This window comes from Marmota monax, unplaced genomic scaffold, assembly GCF_021218885.2.
Source record: "Marmota monax isolate L192 unplaced genomic scaffold, Marmota_monax_Labrador192_F-V1.1 WCK01_AAM20220418_F8-fsc00025, whole genome shotgun sequence".
Taxonomy (NCBI): Eukaryota; Metazoa; Chordata; class Mammalia; order Rodentia; family Sciuridae; genus Marmota; species Marmota monax.
This window is the reverse complement of record NW_026691950.1, coordinates 3,691,877-3,708,372: the sequence shown is the minus strand read 5'-3', so window position 1 is coordinate 3,708,372 and position 16,496 is coordinate 3,691,877. Positions and strand designations below refer to the sequence as shown.

Below are 16,496 nucleotides of genomic sequence, written 5' to 3'. Positions count from 1 at the left end.
AGAGAAAAGAGGGTATTCTGCATTTGGACAAGATGAAAAGTAAAAGAGAATCTGCATTTGATATTGTCCAGGAGGCCAGCATTAAAGACAAGACTTTGGTAAACCTCTGTTGAGCAGGGAGATGCCAGAGTTGAGGACAAACCTAGAATTATATAGCCTTGGGTCAAAACTAGAAGACCCAAATGCTCAAATAAACAGGATTACCTCAGAGAAAAAGAGGGGCTCAGATTCCAACAGTAATGACTAACATGACTGATCTCAGGCACTGTGCTTGTCACCTACCATGCTATATTACAACTCCATAATACAAATATTAACACCCACATTTTGTAAATAAGAAAACTGTACACCTCCAATTATCCTTTCCCCTTCCCACTCTCCTTCACTTCAGATATTTATTTATTTATTTATTTATTTATTTGCAATAGTGGGGGCTGAACACAAGAGCACTCTACCACTGAACTAAATCCCTAGGCCTTTTTATTTTAAGACAGGGTGTTGCTAAGTAGCCCAGGCTGACCTCAAACTTGTGATCCTCCTGTCTCAGTCTCCGAAGTAGCTGGGATTACAAGCAGAGGCCACCACACTGGGCAAATAACTTATTGGGAAAAAAATCTAATTTATTTCTATGGTCTCAGTTTTCCTCACTTTATACTAAGTCTCTGGTTCACTACACAATGTCTCCTCCCTTCAACATCCTACTAGATTGTTCCTATCAATACTAGCAACTATTCCTTGTTATTAAAGTCCTAGAAATATTTTAGTACTTTCCTTAACCACTATTTGCCACTTTTGATACTCCTGGCTTTCTTCCTACCTTGTGCCTCACTGTTCCTCTCTCCGTTGAAGGCTCTTTTTCCTCCACTTTTTTTTTCTTCCCTTTTCTATGTGGGGTGACTGACCTTAAGCCCATGGGGAATGAGCTGCCCCCAGACTTTTCCAAATCTATATTTCTTTACCGCCAATTCTTATGTGTCCAAAGACAGAGAACCAAAGACACAACTTTGTAGTGGGGGTTCCTCCACCTACTTCTTAAATGTCAGCATTCTTCAAGGATTTCTCATGGAGGCTTTTCTTCACCTTATATGTACTATTCCCCATATGATCTCAAGTACTCCTGTGGCTTTAATTATCATTTGAATAATTAAATACTAATGTGAATACTGATAATTTTTGACTCTAAATATCTAACCTAGTTCTCTCTCCTGAGCTTAGACCAATATACATTAACAATAATAATTATTAAGTATATTTTATGCACCAGGTACTATACTAACCAGGTTATAGATGTTATACATATTCCTCTAACAAGGAGAGCTATAATTACTATCACTATTTTACTAGCAAAAAGAACTAATCCAGGCTGGGGCTGTAGCTCAGTGGCAGAGCGCTTGTCTAACATGAGTGAGCACTTCATTCGATCCTTAGCACCACATAAAAATAAATAAAACAACAACAACAACAACAAAAAAAAAACCCCATTCTGTCCATCTACAGCTACAAAAAAGAAAAAAAAAAAAAAAAGAACTAGTCCTGTTGATCACCTACATCTGACCTACAGATACCTCAAACTAAAATATTTTCTCTGTCCATACTTTGCCCTCCTTCTAGCATTTCTCTCAGTGAATGGAACAATATTTACCCAATGCCTAAAGAGAGAAACTTGGGTATCATCTTTGACCATATTTTTTAAGTACCCACTGAATCTGTCTGTGTCTCTCCATGTGTCCAATCATGACATCATCATCCCTTGTTTACATTATTGTAAATGCCCTTGCTCTAGTTTAGTACCCCTGCAAATCTTAAAGAATCATGCATTGTATCTTTACATATCCAGGTCTTCTTATAGTTTCTGATACATATTTTTAAGAAATAAAAGAACTAATGAATTATAGAATTAATGCTTTTATGTTGCTTAGGGCCTTGCTAAGATGCTGAAGCTCGTCTGGAATTTTCAAGCCTCCTGTCTCAGCTTCCAGAGTCAGTAGGTTTATGCCACTGTGTATGCGGCTGTGCCTGGCTATACAGCTTAAAATAGATTGATCAGCTGGGCGTGGTGGTGCATGCTTGCAATCTCAGCGACTTGGGAGGCTAAGACAGAAGGATCACAAGTTTGAGGCCTGCCTCAGCTGTGAGGACCTAAGCAACTTAGTGAGATCCTGTCTTAAAATAAAAAATAAAAAGGGCTGGGGAATGTATCTCAGGGATAGAAGTGTCCCTGAGTTAAATCCCCAGTATCAAAAAAAAAAAAAAAAAAAAGTGATTAGCAAAATGAATAAAAGGTAAACAATGTAACAGGAATCAAGAAGACAGACGGAAAAAGAAAAAAATCAATAATTATGTTCTTCCAGGTAAATGGGAGAAAACAAGCATGAATATATTCTTCAGTATCTGTAACCTAGGTTGGTTTAGTTATTCAAAAAATAAGCTTGGCTGATTTAACATTTTAAAAGATATTCTACCAATTTCAGTGAAAATAAACAATTTCAGGTAGCAATGCAGATCTTAACAATATCAAAAGTACATAGAGCACAAGTGTGAGTGCCTGCCTCTGTGGACTCCTACTCTTCCCCCACTGCTTTACTAACAATACAGGCTTATTCGATTCCTCCTAAAACAACATGAACCTCTAACTCTATAGCTCCCTACCAAGTAATAACTTTATATATTCAGGCATACACACATTAAAAAGAATATATTTCTATTTTTACAAGTTTATTTTTCAGTACTTACATGCAAATGGCAACCATCACCACTTTTCCTGGTCCCTTAAAGAACACTGATGCTGTTCTGGAACGTGGCTATAAAAACAAAAACAAAAACAAAACCTCTCCAAAATCTCCCACAAAAGCACTATAATACTCTGACACAGTAGAAAATTTGTCTTCTATCAAAATCTCTCAACAACTAGGCTTTACTTATTTCTTTTCCCTCAGAATTTCCTCTTAAAAAATGGGCAGAAGAAAATTAAAAATGTAGCTGGAAAAAGACCTTAAGTGTTTTCCCTGTAATTCATGTCATGCCTACTTCCAGAAAGGATCCAAATGGGCCACAAAGAAACTAGTAATAATAATAAAGTGATAAAAATATATTGAACTGAAATTCATATACTCTACAAATTTTGCATTTCTTAAGCAACTTCTTAACTTTTCAAAAAGAAACAGCCAAAGCCAATGACTCTGCTGTTCTACTTCAACTTCTGACTGTTCTCTCAAGACAAAAGACCTCAACTGAAAATAGTGTGTTAAATTCCAGAACAAAGCAAAACAAACGAAACAAAGCAAGTAGGGAAACATTCAGGGGAACTATATTCTTTTTCTTTCTTTCTTTTTTTTTTTTTGCCTTTCTTTGAATATATACTTCCTTGTGTTTTCTCTCATACTTTTTCCTTCTCCTGGATTTAGTTATTACCTTCTTTTATTATTATTATTACCTACTTTTTGTTATTACCTACTTTTTCCACTGCAATCTATTTATTCTCTTCTATGTCTAGCCAAGTGTCACCTTTCTTCCTTGATAGCCTTCCTTGATAATCAACACAGAAATACTCTACTATAAATTTATTATTGTACTTTACACCTTTATTAAAGTATTTTATGTTTTTCCTTCCACCATTTACTCAGGAAATACTTATTGTGCAACTACTCTATGCCTGGCACAGTTCCAGATGCTGGAACATGACAGTAAACAAGAAGGGAGTTCCTGCCTTCACAAATCTCATAGATCACAAATGCCTAACATCAAAATGAATATAATAAAGCAAATTAAAGAGAAGTAATATGGCAATGGGTGGGGAAGAGTTCAAGTAGTCAGGGAAAGAGGCTCAATTATGAGATGAGAAAGTTCAAAGACTGTAACAGAAATAAGCTTGGTTTGTACAAAGGACAAAAATAAGGCCACAGTGGCTGAAGCAAGAAAAATGGTAGGAACTGGGGCCAGTGAAACAGGAGCTATATCCCACAGGACTCTGCAGACTCCTTACTTACTTAGTTTGAATTTTATTCTAGTGGGAAAAAAAGAAAGTCACTGAATAATGTTAAGCAGAGACTTGACATAGTCTGATTTATGTTTTTAAAAGATACAGTTTATGATGTGGACAAAAAAAACAAAAGATAGAGTGATTAATTAGAAAGATGTTCCGGGTAGGAGAGAAGAATGGTTTAGACTAGGGTTTCAATAAAGGACACAGTGAGAGGCAGCTACACTAGGAATGTATTTTGGAGAAAATGCCAATGGAACTTGCTAATGGATTTAAAATATAAAAAAGGCCCTTAATGAATCTCTAATGTTAGCAGCTTGGATAAAGAGGAAGAGTTCTCTGCAAGGGAAACTGAGGAAGAGGGATTAATAAAGTAGGGGAAAAAATGCTGGAGAAAGGTTGTCTTAGGATTCTTGAGAACAATGTGTTCCAAAGAAGAATACCTGCTAGTGTATTTGATACTTCCTTACTTCTCTGATTTCCATGAAGAGGGATTCCCGCTACTCCCATATTGTTGGCATTGGACACTCCCCTATTCCTACTGGCGTCCTGAGAATGAGGTAGGTAAACTGATGAACTTGTGACGGAATGCTGGGCATGCTTAGTTAGTTCTCTCCTTTCCTTTAGGATTTGGTATACATTCTGTTCTGTTCTTCCCCAGCTCTACCTAAGAAGTAGGGGGGTGGGGAGCTGGCTACAACTTAATGAATAAGTCCAAGTAAGTAAAGTCTTTAAAATCTAAAGTACTGGGGCTTGGATCCTTGAGAAAAACAAATAGGGGACGAAATTTGAGGGTTTAGTGGGCTCATGCCAAGCAAAATTTGATTCTTACTAAGTTACCATAACTTATGGCAATTTTGTCCCCTGCAGGCAAGCACCAACAGGTCTTAAAGAGAAGGACTGGACCTCAATGAAATAGAGGTCCTGCAGGGCAGTCTATAACAACTTAAATTCTATAGATCCAAGTTGGCCTGATATTGCAGAAAAAAACTGAGAAAAGATTCTGATTTAGGCATTAGGGAAGCAAAATGTTTTTGTTCTGGGGGGTGTGTATTTGCTTGTTTTACACTTTTATGGTGTTTTCACCCAGTTCTGGAAGCCAGGATTTTAAAGAGTATTTCCTAAATTTCATATGAACACCAGAGCAAAAGGCCTTGCCTTGAAAAACAGTGTGAACTGTCTACACTTTATGAAAAATATACAGTATTCACCTATGACAGGTAGAGTTTAGTATTTTATGAGGCTATTTATTACTTTCCAATGTATCCACTTAAGACAAGTTAGAAACTGCTGCTTCTACAGTATCATGAGCACAGGCGCCACATTATGCAAGTGTGCACAGATGCAGAACATGAAAATAACTCCTTGTGGCTCCTTATTTATTATTAATTCCATATTTATTAATTAATTTTATGGTAGGGCTAGTATGGATACCTTTATAACAATTGTATGCTGTTAAAACAATAAAGATTCAATGACTCTGTTTTGAAGGATGTTTTCTCTATTAATGGTAAAATATATGAAGAAGTGAAGTCTTGATTAAATGACAATCACTGGACTCTATACGTAACTGTGTTTTATCACATCACTGCTAAATGTTATCCAGAAACCATCAACTGGCTGCACAGTGTTGTGTGATCCAAGGTATGTGTAGAATTCACTATCCTTCCTTTTATACCACTACTTGGCAATGGTATTCCAGCTTTAGAAACTTGACTCTTGAATGGCAAGAAAATGTTAGATGCAAAAGGTTTGATTTCATTTATAAGTGGTGCAAAGGTTCAACATTTTAAGTAAAAATACTTTTATACACTATTCTCTCTCCTCTTTTTTAACAAATTTTTTAATCATTGGAACTTTCCTCTGAGGGAAAAAATACTTCAGGGCTTGACTTTTGTATAAATTTTAACTGTAAAATACAGATTTATCTGGTATCTGTTCATGAAAATGAAAAAAAAAAAAAAAAGGAGAGATCAGTAGAGGAAAGGGCCCATGGAATAAAAGAAGGGTAGTGAGGGAGTGACGTTGGCCAAATTATACTGTTATATTGTGTATTGTGTGCATGTATGAATAAATAACAAATAATCCCACCAGTATGTACAACTATAATGCACCAACAAAACATGTGGGAAGAAAAAATTAAATTAAATTTAAAAACTAAAAAGAAAACAGAAAAAAAAATAAATTAAAAAAAGTGTGAAGTCAGGTACTCCTAGTTCTGTACTTCAAGACTAAGAGAAGGAATTATACAAAACAAAACTTGTCCGTGGGGTTTCAGTTTGCACTTAGTAAGCTATAAACTCTGATCATGGATCTAGATTTCTAAGTTCTACTGCTTATTGATAAATGCAGAGAGTGTGTGTTTGATTATAACAAGAATGTACTGTATCCTTTGGTTGAGTAGGGAGGAGAATGTTAAAAAATGCATACAAATAACAAAAACATGCTACCTAAGGTAGAAGATAAAGATTTCTTTAGAAGAAAGGTTTGAGAATTTAAGGGAGGGAAAAACCAAGAAGAAAGGGAAATGAGATCTTTAAGATCAGAATAGAATGCTATAATAAGGAAAAAAGAGATTTGTTGAGCTAAAGAATATTGTAGAAAAGGGGAAAATGTTGGCAGTAACAAGGTCAGAAAGAATAATAAGGAAGGGCTAGTATGGATACCTTTATAATAATTGTGTGTCTAACAGGAGAATCAAAATCTGAAAAAATAAAAGAGATTATAGGGAGCCAGGATTCACAACACTCTTGAGAAGCATCCTGTAAAAGCTACCTATAAATTCCATAATAAAAGCAGCTGGAGCTAGGTGTGACACATGCCTGTAATTCCAGTGATACAGAAAGCCATTTGGAAGGAGTATTGCAAATTGATTCAAGGCCAGCCTCTGCAACCTAGCAAGACCCTGTCTCAAATAAATAAATAGAACTGCTCTTTTTCAAGATCAAGATTACAAAATGATGGTAATTAATGAATATCTGATATCTCTTTTTTTCTATTTTTTGTTTATACTTGAAAAATTTTACAATTAACAAGTTTCTTTTGGATTGAGACAAGTATAGAAAATTAGGACAGATTTCAGAGAGGACTAACAGGAAAAGTGGCACTTACTCATTTAAGCTGGAGATAAATGTACTTCCAGTGTTCTAAAGGACTAACTTAAGAAACTCACAGAATTAGGATTCTAAGAGAAAGCACAGGAAAGTAGAACATATTAAAGAGAAAATGAGCAAGGCACAGTGGCATATGCCAGTAGTCCCAGTGGCTTGGGAGGCTGAAGCAGGAGGACTGCAAGTTCAAATCCAGCCTCAGCCACTTAGTGAGGCTCTAAGCAACTTAATGAGACACCCTGTCTCTAAATAAAATATTAAAAAAGGGCTGTGGCCCAATGGTTAAGCGTCCCTGGGTTCAATCACTGATACCAAAAAAAGAAAAAAAAAAAAGAAAAGAAAATGTTTTAAATGGACAATATACAACTGGATTATCAGAGGGTTAGCTATTGTTTTGGTACGAGAATGCTTTTGGCAGACCCAGAACACTGTGACTTCGTATATCTTATTCTTGAAATTACTGTGAGACAAAGAATAATATAATGGAAAAAGAAGTATCTGGGGCAGAAATAAAAAAATAAAGAGATATTTAATTCTAACAAACAGAACCTTATATGTTCTAGTGTAGGAAAGCAACAACCTTAGTGTGAGAGTGAACGTTCCTAAAAGGAACAGGGGAACCACTGAGGGAATTGGTGTACTAGTTTTATCCACTTACCACACTCAAAGGTGTGAGGGGTGTAACTGAAATGAATTCTATTCAAAACCTGGCGTTTTCAAATACTGAGGCATATTAAGTCTTCAAAAGACCTCTGGTGACACAAAAGTCAACAGCTACTTTAAAAAAAATATGGTGAGGATGATAGTTCATGTGAAACAGGCATAAGAATATAAGTCACTTCCCAGGAGGCAGGTGTCTCTGGCTTAAATTATTTATTCCACAGCAGAGAGGCAGTGGCATCAGCCCTTGCAGCACAGGAATGACAATGTTGACTCATAGACACACAAAGGCTCTACTATTAAAGAAAATCTATACCCTCATTGCATCGCTGGGGTGCCAGAAAAACAGGGTTTAATTGTCATCATTGTTAAACTGTAAACTTTGCAAAAAGGGAGCAGTGTCTCAAATGCCATTAAGAAGGAAGACAATTTGCATATGTAGCCTTTTCCCCAGATATGGCATTAACTTCTTGACAGGAGATCCCTTCCAGCTAAGTTTAAATGGAAAGTGAGCTCTGGGCACAGACTGCTTGGCATCTCGATGACTTGGGAAAAGCCATTTCAGTGGAGTGATGGGAAAAGAGTCCAATTAGATTGAGTTCAGGAGAAAGGAAGAGGTGGGATAAGAAAGGCAAACTTCCTATATTTGTCCCAATATTACTTACTTCTAGTAGGAAAGAAAGCTTGTTATTTTGACAAGGGTGTAGATAAGTCAGTAAATTTTGTGATGAAAAAGTGAGGTACTTTGCTGGGTGTGATAGGGCACAAACCTCAGCAATTCAGAAGGCAGAGGCAGGAGGATTGCAAGTTCAAGACCAGCTTCAGCGATTGGGTAAGACACTTTCACAAAATAAAAATTATCTATGGGTATAGCTCAGGATAGAATCCCCCTGGGTTAAATCCCCAGTTTAAAAAATGATATATTTTTATTAATTTTCAGATGATCTTTGATTTATGATGGGGTTAATTCCTGATAAACCCACTGAAAAGCATAAAATAAGTTGAAAATGCACTTGACACACCTACCCTACTGAACATCACTGCTTAGCCTAGCGCACCTTAATGTGTTAGCACACAGTTGAGCAAAATCATCTAACACAAGGCCTATTTTATAATGAAGTTCTGCATATCTCATAAAATTCACTGAATAAGGTACTGAAAGAGAGGAATCATATAGGTATGCTTCTACACCATCATAAAAATCAAAAAATTATAAACGGAACCATTTTAAGTCAGATCATCGGTACATCTGTTTTTCAGCAGGTCAAAAGCTTAAGAGTGAACAGTGAGGCTATAGGGAGTTTGAGAAGAGAGAAAAAGGTATGCAGTAGGTATTTCACAGAGCAGAAGAATGAATGTACTATGAAAGTTTAGTAAGATTGTTAAATAATATTGAGATCCACTGATTTTGCATAGTCAAACAATAAAGAAAGAACAATCAAATTGGCTGAGTAATTTTCTCCTCCAAGGATTGAGATTCTTGGGCAAACTCAGAGAGTTAATAGTCTGACTGTTCAACCAGAGTTAGGGGTAGAAAAATAGACAAAAGAAATTAAGGATGTATATGAGAGATATAAATCTTGTTACTATCTGGGAAAATAAAGTCACTTTTGTCTACATCTGCATGCTTAGAAAACTTATGTCCAAATTTAGTTTTTTTTTTTTTTAAGTTCAAGAAAATAAGCCAGAAAGGAATACTTATTAAATTACAATGTGCTCAAGAAAATCTTGGATTAAGATTACAGACATGCTAAAATTTCATAATGGACTAAAATTAGTATTTTACTGTGTAATACACACATATAAACATTGGAAAAATATCCTTACCTTGGTGTTTCCCAAGAAATCTCTATATTCTTTTAATATCTTTTGATTTCTAAACAGCCCTGAAGGAATTAAGAAAATAAATTTAGGTCATACATATTCTTACCAGTTTAGATTAACACAACTAACTATTTAACTATGTTAAATATGCTCTACTAGCTGCTGGCAATAATATCAAGTTATCATAAGAAATTGGAATTTGCAATCTGATTAAAAATTGGAGGGCTGGGGATGTGGCTCAAGCGGTAGCGCGCTTGCCTGGCATGTGTGCGGCCCGGGTTCGATCCTCAGCACCACATACAAAACAAAGATGTTGTGTCCGCCAATAACTAAAAAGTAAATATTAAAATTCTCTCTCTCTCAAAAAAAAAAAAAAAAAAAAAAAAAAAAAAAATTGGACAATGGACTAGCAGACATTTCTCCAAGGATGAAAAGATATTCAACATCACCAAACATCAGAGATATATAATGAAAACACAATGAGAGATCACCTTATATCTAATAGGATGGCTACAACTGAAACAACAATAGGAAACAAGTTCTGGCAAGAATACCTAGAAACTGAAATCCTTAGGCATTGTTGGTGGGAATATAAAACATCCCTCTGGAAAATATGGATGTTCCTCAAAAACTTAAAAAGTTATGCCACAAAGCAAGTCTTAGCAAATACAAAAAAATAGAGACAATATTTTCTATTTGACCACAATGGAATGAAATTAGAAACCAATGATAAAATAAAAAATAGAAACTACTCTAACACCTGGAGACTAAATAATATGCTATTGAATGATACATGGATACCAGAAGACATCAGGAAGGAGATAAAAAAAAAATTCTTAGAGGTAAATGAGAACCCCCATACAACTTATCAAAATCTCTAGGACACTATGAAAGCAGTACTAAGAGGAAAGTTCATTGCATTAAGCTCATTCATTAAAAGAAGAAAAAGTCAACAAATAAACAACCTGAGATTACATCTAAAAGTCCTTGACAAAGAACAAACCAAACACCCAAAGTATAGAAGACAGAAAATAATTAAAATCAGGGCGGAGATCAATGAAACTGAAACAATTCAAAAAACTGACAAAACTAGAAGCTGGTTTTATGAAAAATAAATAAATAAAATCAACAAATCCTTAGCCACCCTAACAAAAAGAAGAGAGAAAACTCAAATTAATAAAATTCATGATGAAAAAGGAAATATCATGATAGACACTATTGAAATACAGAAGACAATTTAGAAACTATTTTGAGAATTTATACTCCAGTAAAATAGAAAACATCAAAGACACTGACAAATTTCTAGAGGCATATAACCAACCCAAACTGAGCCAAGAGGGCATATACAATTTAAGCAGAACAAATTCAATCAAGAAAATAGAAGATGTCATCAAAAGCCTACCAACCAAGAAAAGCCTGGGACCAGACAGATTCCCAGCTGAGTTCCACAAGACCTACAAGAAATAATTAATACCAATATTTCTCAAATTATTCCATGACATAGAAAAGGAAGGCACCCTTCCAAACTCATTCTATGAAGCTATATCATCCTGATACTGAAACCAAGCAGAGACACATCAAGGAAAGAAAATTTCAGACCAATATCCCTGATGAACATAGATGCAAAATTCTCAATAAAATTCTGGCAAATCACATACAAAAACATATTTTAAAAATAGGATCAAGTTGGGTTAATTCCAGGGATGCAAGGTTGATTCAACATTTGGAAATCAATACATGTAATTCATCACACTAATAGACTTAAAGACAAAAATCATATGATTATATCAATTGATGCAGAGAAAGCATTTGACAAAATACAGCAGCCTTTCATGTTCAAAACACTATAAAAACTAGGGATAGTAGGAACATACCTCAACACTGTAAAAGCTATCTATGCTAAATTCAAGGCCAACATCATTCTCAATGGAAAAAAATTGGAAGCATTCCCTCTAAAAATGGGAAAAAGATAGGGATGCCCTTTTTCACCACTTCTATTCAACACAGTCCTTGAAACTCTAGCCAGAGCAATTAGATCAAAGAAATTGAAAGGATACAAATAGGAAAAGAAAAACTCAAACTATCATTATTTGCTGACGACATGATCCTATACTTCGAGGATCCAAAAAACTCCACCCAAAAACTTCCAGAACATGAAAAAATGCTCACCATCTCTAGCAGTCAGAGAAATGCAAATCAAAACCACCCTAAGATACCATCTCACTCCAGTTAGATTGGCAGCCATTATGAAGTCAAACAACAACAAGTGCTGGCGAGGATGTGGGGAAGAGGGTACACTTGTACATTGCTGGTGGGACTGCAAATTGGTGCAGCCAATTTGGAAAGCAGTATGGAGATTTCTTGGAAAGCTGGGAATGGAGCCACCATTTGACCCAGCTATTCCCCTTCTCGGTCTATTCCCTAAAGACCTAAAAAGAGCATGCTACAGGGACACTGCTACATCGATGTTCATAGCAGCACAATTCACAATAGCTAGACTGTGGAACCAACCTAGATGCCCTTCAATGGATGAATGGATAAAAAATATGTGGCATTTATACACAGTGGAGTATTACTCTGCATTAAAAAATGACAAAATCATAGAATTTACAGGGAAATGGATGGCATTAGAGCAGATTATGCTAAGTGAAGCTAGCCAATCCCTAAAAAACAAATGCCAAATGTCTTCTTTGATATAAGGAGAGTAACTAAGAACAGAGTAGGGTCGAAGAGCATGAGAAGAAGATTAACATTAAACAGGGATGAGAGGTGGGAGGGAAAGGGAGAGAGAAGGGAAAATGCATGGAAATGGAAGGAGACCCTCAGAGTTATACAAAAGTACATACAAGAGGAAGTGAGGGGAAGGGGAAAAATAATATAAGGGGGACAAACGAATGTCAGTAGAGGGAGCAGAGAGAGAAGAGGGGAGGGGAGGGGAGGGGGGATAGTAGAGGATAGGAAAGGCAGCAGAATACAACAGACACTAGTATGGCAATATGTAAATCAATGGATGTGTAACTGATGTGATTCTGCAATCTGTATATGGGGTAAAAATGGGAGCTCATAACCCACTTGAATCAAATTGTGAAATATGATATATCAAGAACTATGTAATGTTTTGAACAGCCAACAATAAAAAATTTAAAAAAAATAAAAATAAAAAAATAAAAAAAAAATTTAAAAAAAGAATACAAATAACAATAAGTATTGGTGAGGATGTGGGGGAAAAGGTACACTCATACATTGCTGGTGGGACTGCAAATTGGTACAACCAATCTGGAAAGCAGCACAGAGATTCCTTAAAAAACTTGGAATGGGGCTGGGGTTGTGGCTCAGAGGTAGAGAGCTTGCCTAGCATGCTTGAGGCACTGGGTTCTATCCTTAGCACCACATAAAGTAAAATAAAGTCATTGTGTCCACCTATTAACTAAAAAAAAAAAAAAAAACTTGGAATGGAACCACCATTTGACCCAGACATCCCACTCCTTGATCTATACCCAAAATATAGCATACTATAGTAACATAGCCATATCAATGTTTATAGCAGCTCAATTCATAATAGCTAAACTGTGGAACCAACCTAGATTCCCTTCATCAGATGAATGGATAGAAGAAACTGTGGCATACATACACAATGGAATATTACTCAGCATTTAAAAAGAGTAAAATTATGGCATTTGCAGGCAAACGGATGGAGTTGGAGAATATAATGCTAAGTGAAGTTAGCCAATCCCAAAAAAACCAAAGGCCAATATTCTCTATGATAAGTGAATGTTGATCCATAACTGGGGGCAGGGCATGGAAAAAAGGAGGAACTGTGATTGGGCAAAGGGTGGGGAGGTGAGGGGAGAAGGTATGGGGGCAAGAAAGATGGTGGAATGAGACGAACATCATTACACGAGATAAATGTATAACTGCACATATGGTGCGACACTACATTGTGTACGACCAGAGAAATGAAAAGTTGTGCTACAACTCTGCACAATGAATCAAAGTGCATTCTGTTGTCATATACACCTATTTAGAATAAATAAATCCCTTAAAATTAAAAAAGCATAGATAAAAAAGTTATTTGAAATAATTCTATTTTCCTTTGTTATATCATCAATTTAATATAGTTAATTTGTTTATTTACTGCAAAACAAAACAAAACTTAAAAACAGTTGGCATAATGATGCACACCTATAATCCCAGTGACTTGAGAGGCTGAGACAGTCCAGATCAGAAGTTTAAGGCCAGCCTCAGCAACTCAAGTGAGATCCTAAGCAACTAAGCAAAAACCTATCTTAAAAAAAAAAAAAAATTAAAAGAGCTGAGGATGTAGCTAAGCAGTGAAGCACCCCTGGGTTCAATCTCCAGTATCAATCAATCAATCAATAGGATTACCATATAATCCAGAAATCCCACCTCTAGGAATATATATAACAGAATACTAAAGAGGGTCTTGAAGAGCTATATGAACAAGCATGATCATAACAGCACACTAGTTATATTTCCCAAGAGGAGAAGAAACCCAAATGTCCATCAGTGTACCAGTAGATATTATTCCACCTTATAGGATGTATCTAAATTAGTTAAATGCACAGAAACAGAAAGTAAATGATGGTTGTCAGGGACTTGGGGAAGGGGAAAAGGAGTAGTGGTTATTTAATAGGCACAGAGTTTGTTTTGCAAGATAAAAAAAGCTCTGGTGATATTTTACAACAATGTGAATATATTCAATACTTATGAACTATACACTAAAAAATCGTTCAAGATGGGAAATTTTATGTTTTTTACTGTAACAAAAAAAAAAAGGGGGGGGTGGGGAGGGCCCTGGAATTGCAATAACATAAAGACACTTTTATAAAATTCTCTTCTAAATATTACCTAAAAATATATAAGTTACTTAAACCCAAAATAAAAACAAATTCTTCACTTTTACCTTAATGTTTAACACTTCAATAAAAAATAAATATGCTTTCTCAAAATTTTGTATTTTAAATATATCTTTTAATATAAATACAAGGCTATTTATGTTATCATTCTTTTAATAGTAAAGGACTAGAAAGGACCTATGGGGAAATAAGTGAATTAATTATAACATATCCACAAAATAGAGAATTTAAAAGATCTTGAAGCCAGACATGATGGTACATACCTATAATGCCAGATACTTGGGAGGCTGAGGCAGGAGGATTCCAAGTTCAAGGCCAGCCTCAGAAACTTAGTGAGACCCTGTCTCAAAATTTAAAAAGGGGGACTGGTGTTGTGGCTCAGCAGTAGAGCGCTTACCTAGTACATGTGAGGCTCTGGGTTCAATCCTCAGCCCCACATAAAACTTAAAATAATAAATAAAATAAAGGCATTGTATCCAACTGCAACTAAAAAATAAGTTGTTTTTTTTTTTTTTAATTTAAAAAGGGCTGGGGCTGTCTTATGTAGCTTGGTGGAACGCCTCTGAGTTCAATCCCCAGTATTTAAAAAAAAAGAAAAAGGGCTGAGGTTGTGGCTCAGTGGTACAGCGCTTGCCTAGCACATGTGAGGCACTGAGTTCAATCCTCAGCACAGCATAAAAATAGATAAATAAAATAAAGGTATTTTTTAAATAAGAAAAAGAAAAAAATTTTAAATGGGCTAGGGATGTAGCTCAGTGGTAGAATAAGTACCTGCCTACCATGAGCAAGGTCCTGAGTTTAATCCCAGCACTTCAAATAAAGAAATAAAAAAAGTCTCTACACCCTGGGGCTTACTGCCAAGGAAAAAAGCAAGAGCACAAAGTATTTATAGTATGCTTTATCTGTGTGTGTGTGTGTGTGTGTGTGTATAATATGTACATTTTATTTTTAAAAAGGTGAAAATAATTATTGAAAAATTTAAATTTTAAACATGGTTACCTATGTAATAGGGAGGAAATAAAGTAGATAGGACAGGTATGAAGCTTGATTTCTCTATAATATTTTACTTTGTAGATTTGACTCTGGAACCATGTAAATGTTTTACACAATTATAAAACAAAAATAAAATTGCCTCTAAAAACCACAAGCAAAAACAAATAAATGAGCATAATTTTATATCTAATTGATAATATATTCACATAAAGGAGAAATTTCAAGTGACTTTAAAACTGACTACACATCCCTAGTGGGATATATACTAACTAAAGACAGAAATACAAAAATCTTAAATCACTCTGAAAGAAATATTACTATTATTTTGAAACTGTATTATACTCTTTGGGTGTATATATACACTCTAGAATAAATCAAATATAATTACAATTATGTTAATAAATTAGGAAACAGTATTTTTAGTACAAAAGATAAAAGTCAAAGGAAAAAAATACCCAGTAAGTTTATTCTTTTCCAATTAATAAAAAAAAAAATTTCAACTGTATTCTCCTGTAAAGGTGAAAGTGGTTCCGTTTAGAAATGGGTGATTCCTAACCTGGGACAGGAAATATACAAAGATGAGCCTGCAATATCATACTGTAACTGAAAGTAAGGATGTGATGGTACAAGAGTTACAACAAAAGGACTTCACAGCTCAACCTGAGGTGCTTCCAGTGGCCAACAAGGGAGCAATCCAAATACTGTTACTTTGCCTACTTTGTTTTTCCTTACATGCCATCTCTCTTTCCTTCTCCTTGATCTCCTTACAGTTTAATTGTTCCCCCCTTGATAATAAACTCCCACATTCTCAAGAAACTTTTCCCCTTTTTTATATTTCATTTTATTTTTTAATTTGTTCTTTTTAGATATGATACATGAGAGTACATTGTATTTTGACGTATACTCCACATACGTGGAGTATAACTTATTCTAATTAGGCTCCTACTCTTGAAGTTATACATGGTGTGGAGTTTCACTGGTCATGTATTCATATACGAACATATGAAAATTATGTCTGACTCATTCTACTATCCTTTATATTCCCCATCTCCC

The 16,496-nt window shown here is 35.3% G+C and overlaps 1 protein-coding gene and 1 non-coding gene across 4 annotated transcripts in view; both read right to left on the bottom strand.

The window, feature by feature from the left end:
- Slc30a9 (solute carrier family 30 member 9) overlaps positions 1-16,496 on the bottom strand; it is an 85,009-nt gene that overhangs the window by 37,165 nt on the left and 31,348 nt on the right. For all 3 annotated transcript variants that reach the window (XM_046455732.2, XM_058582674.1, XM_058582661.1), the window contains exons 7-8: positions 9,577-9,635; positions 2,734-2,801 (exon numbers count right to left, since the gene is read on the bottom strand). In XM_046455732.2, coding sequence (XP_046311688.1) covers positions 2,734-2,801; positions 9,577-9,635 — 127 coding nt within the window. The remainder of the gene's footprint in view (positions 1-2,733; positions 2,802-9,576; positions 9,636-16,496) is intronic.
- Positions 885-1,015, bottom strand: LOC124075264 (small nucleolar RNA SNORA38). The gene has a single exon (XR_006845992.1). It is a non-coding gene; the product is annotated as a small nucleolar RNA SNORA38 (small nucleolar RNA).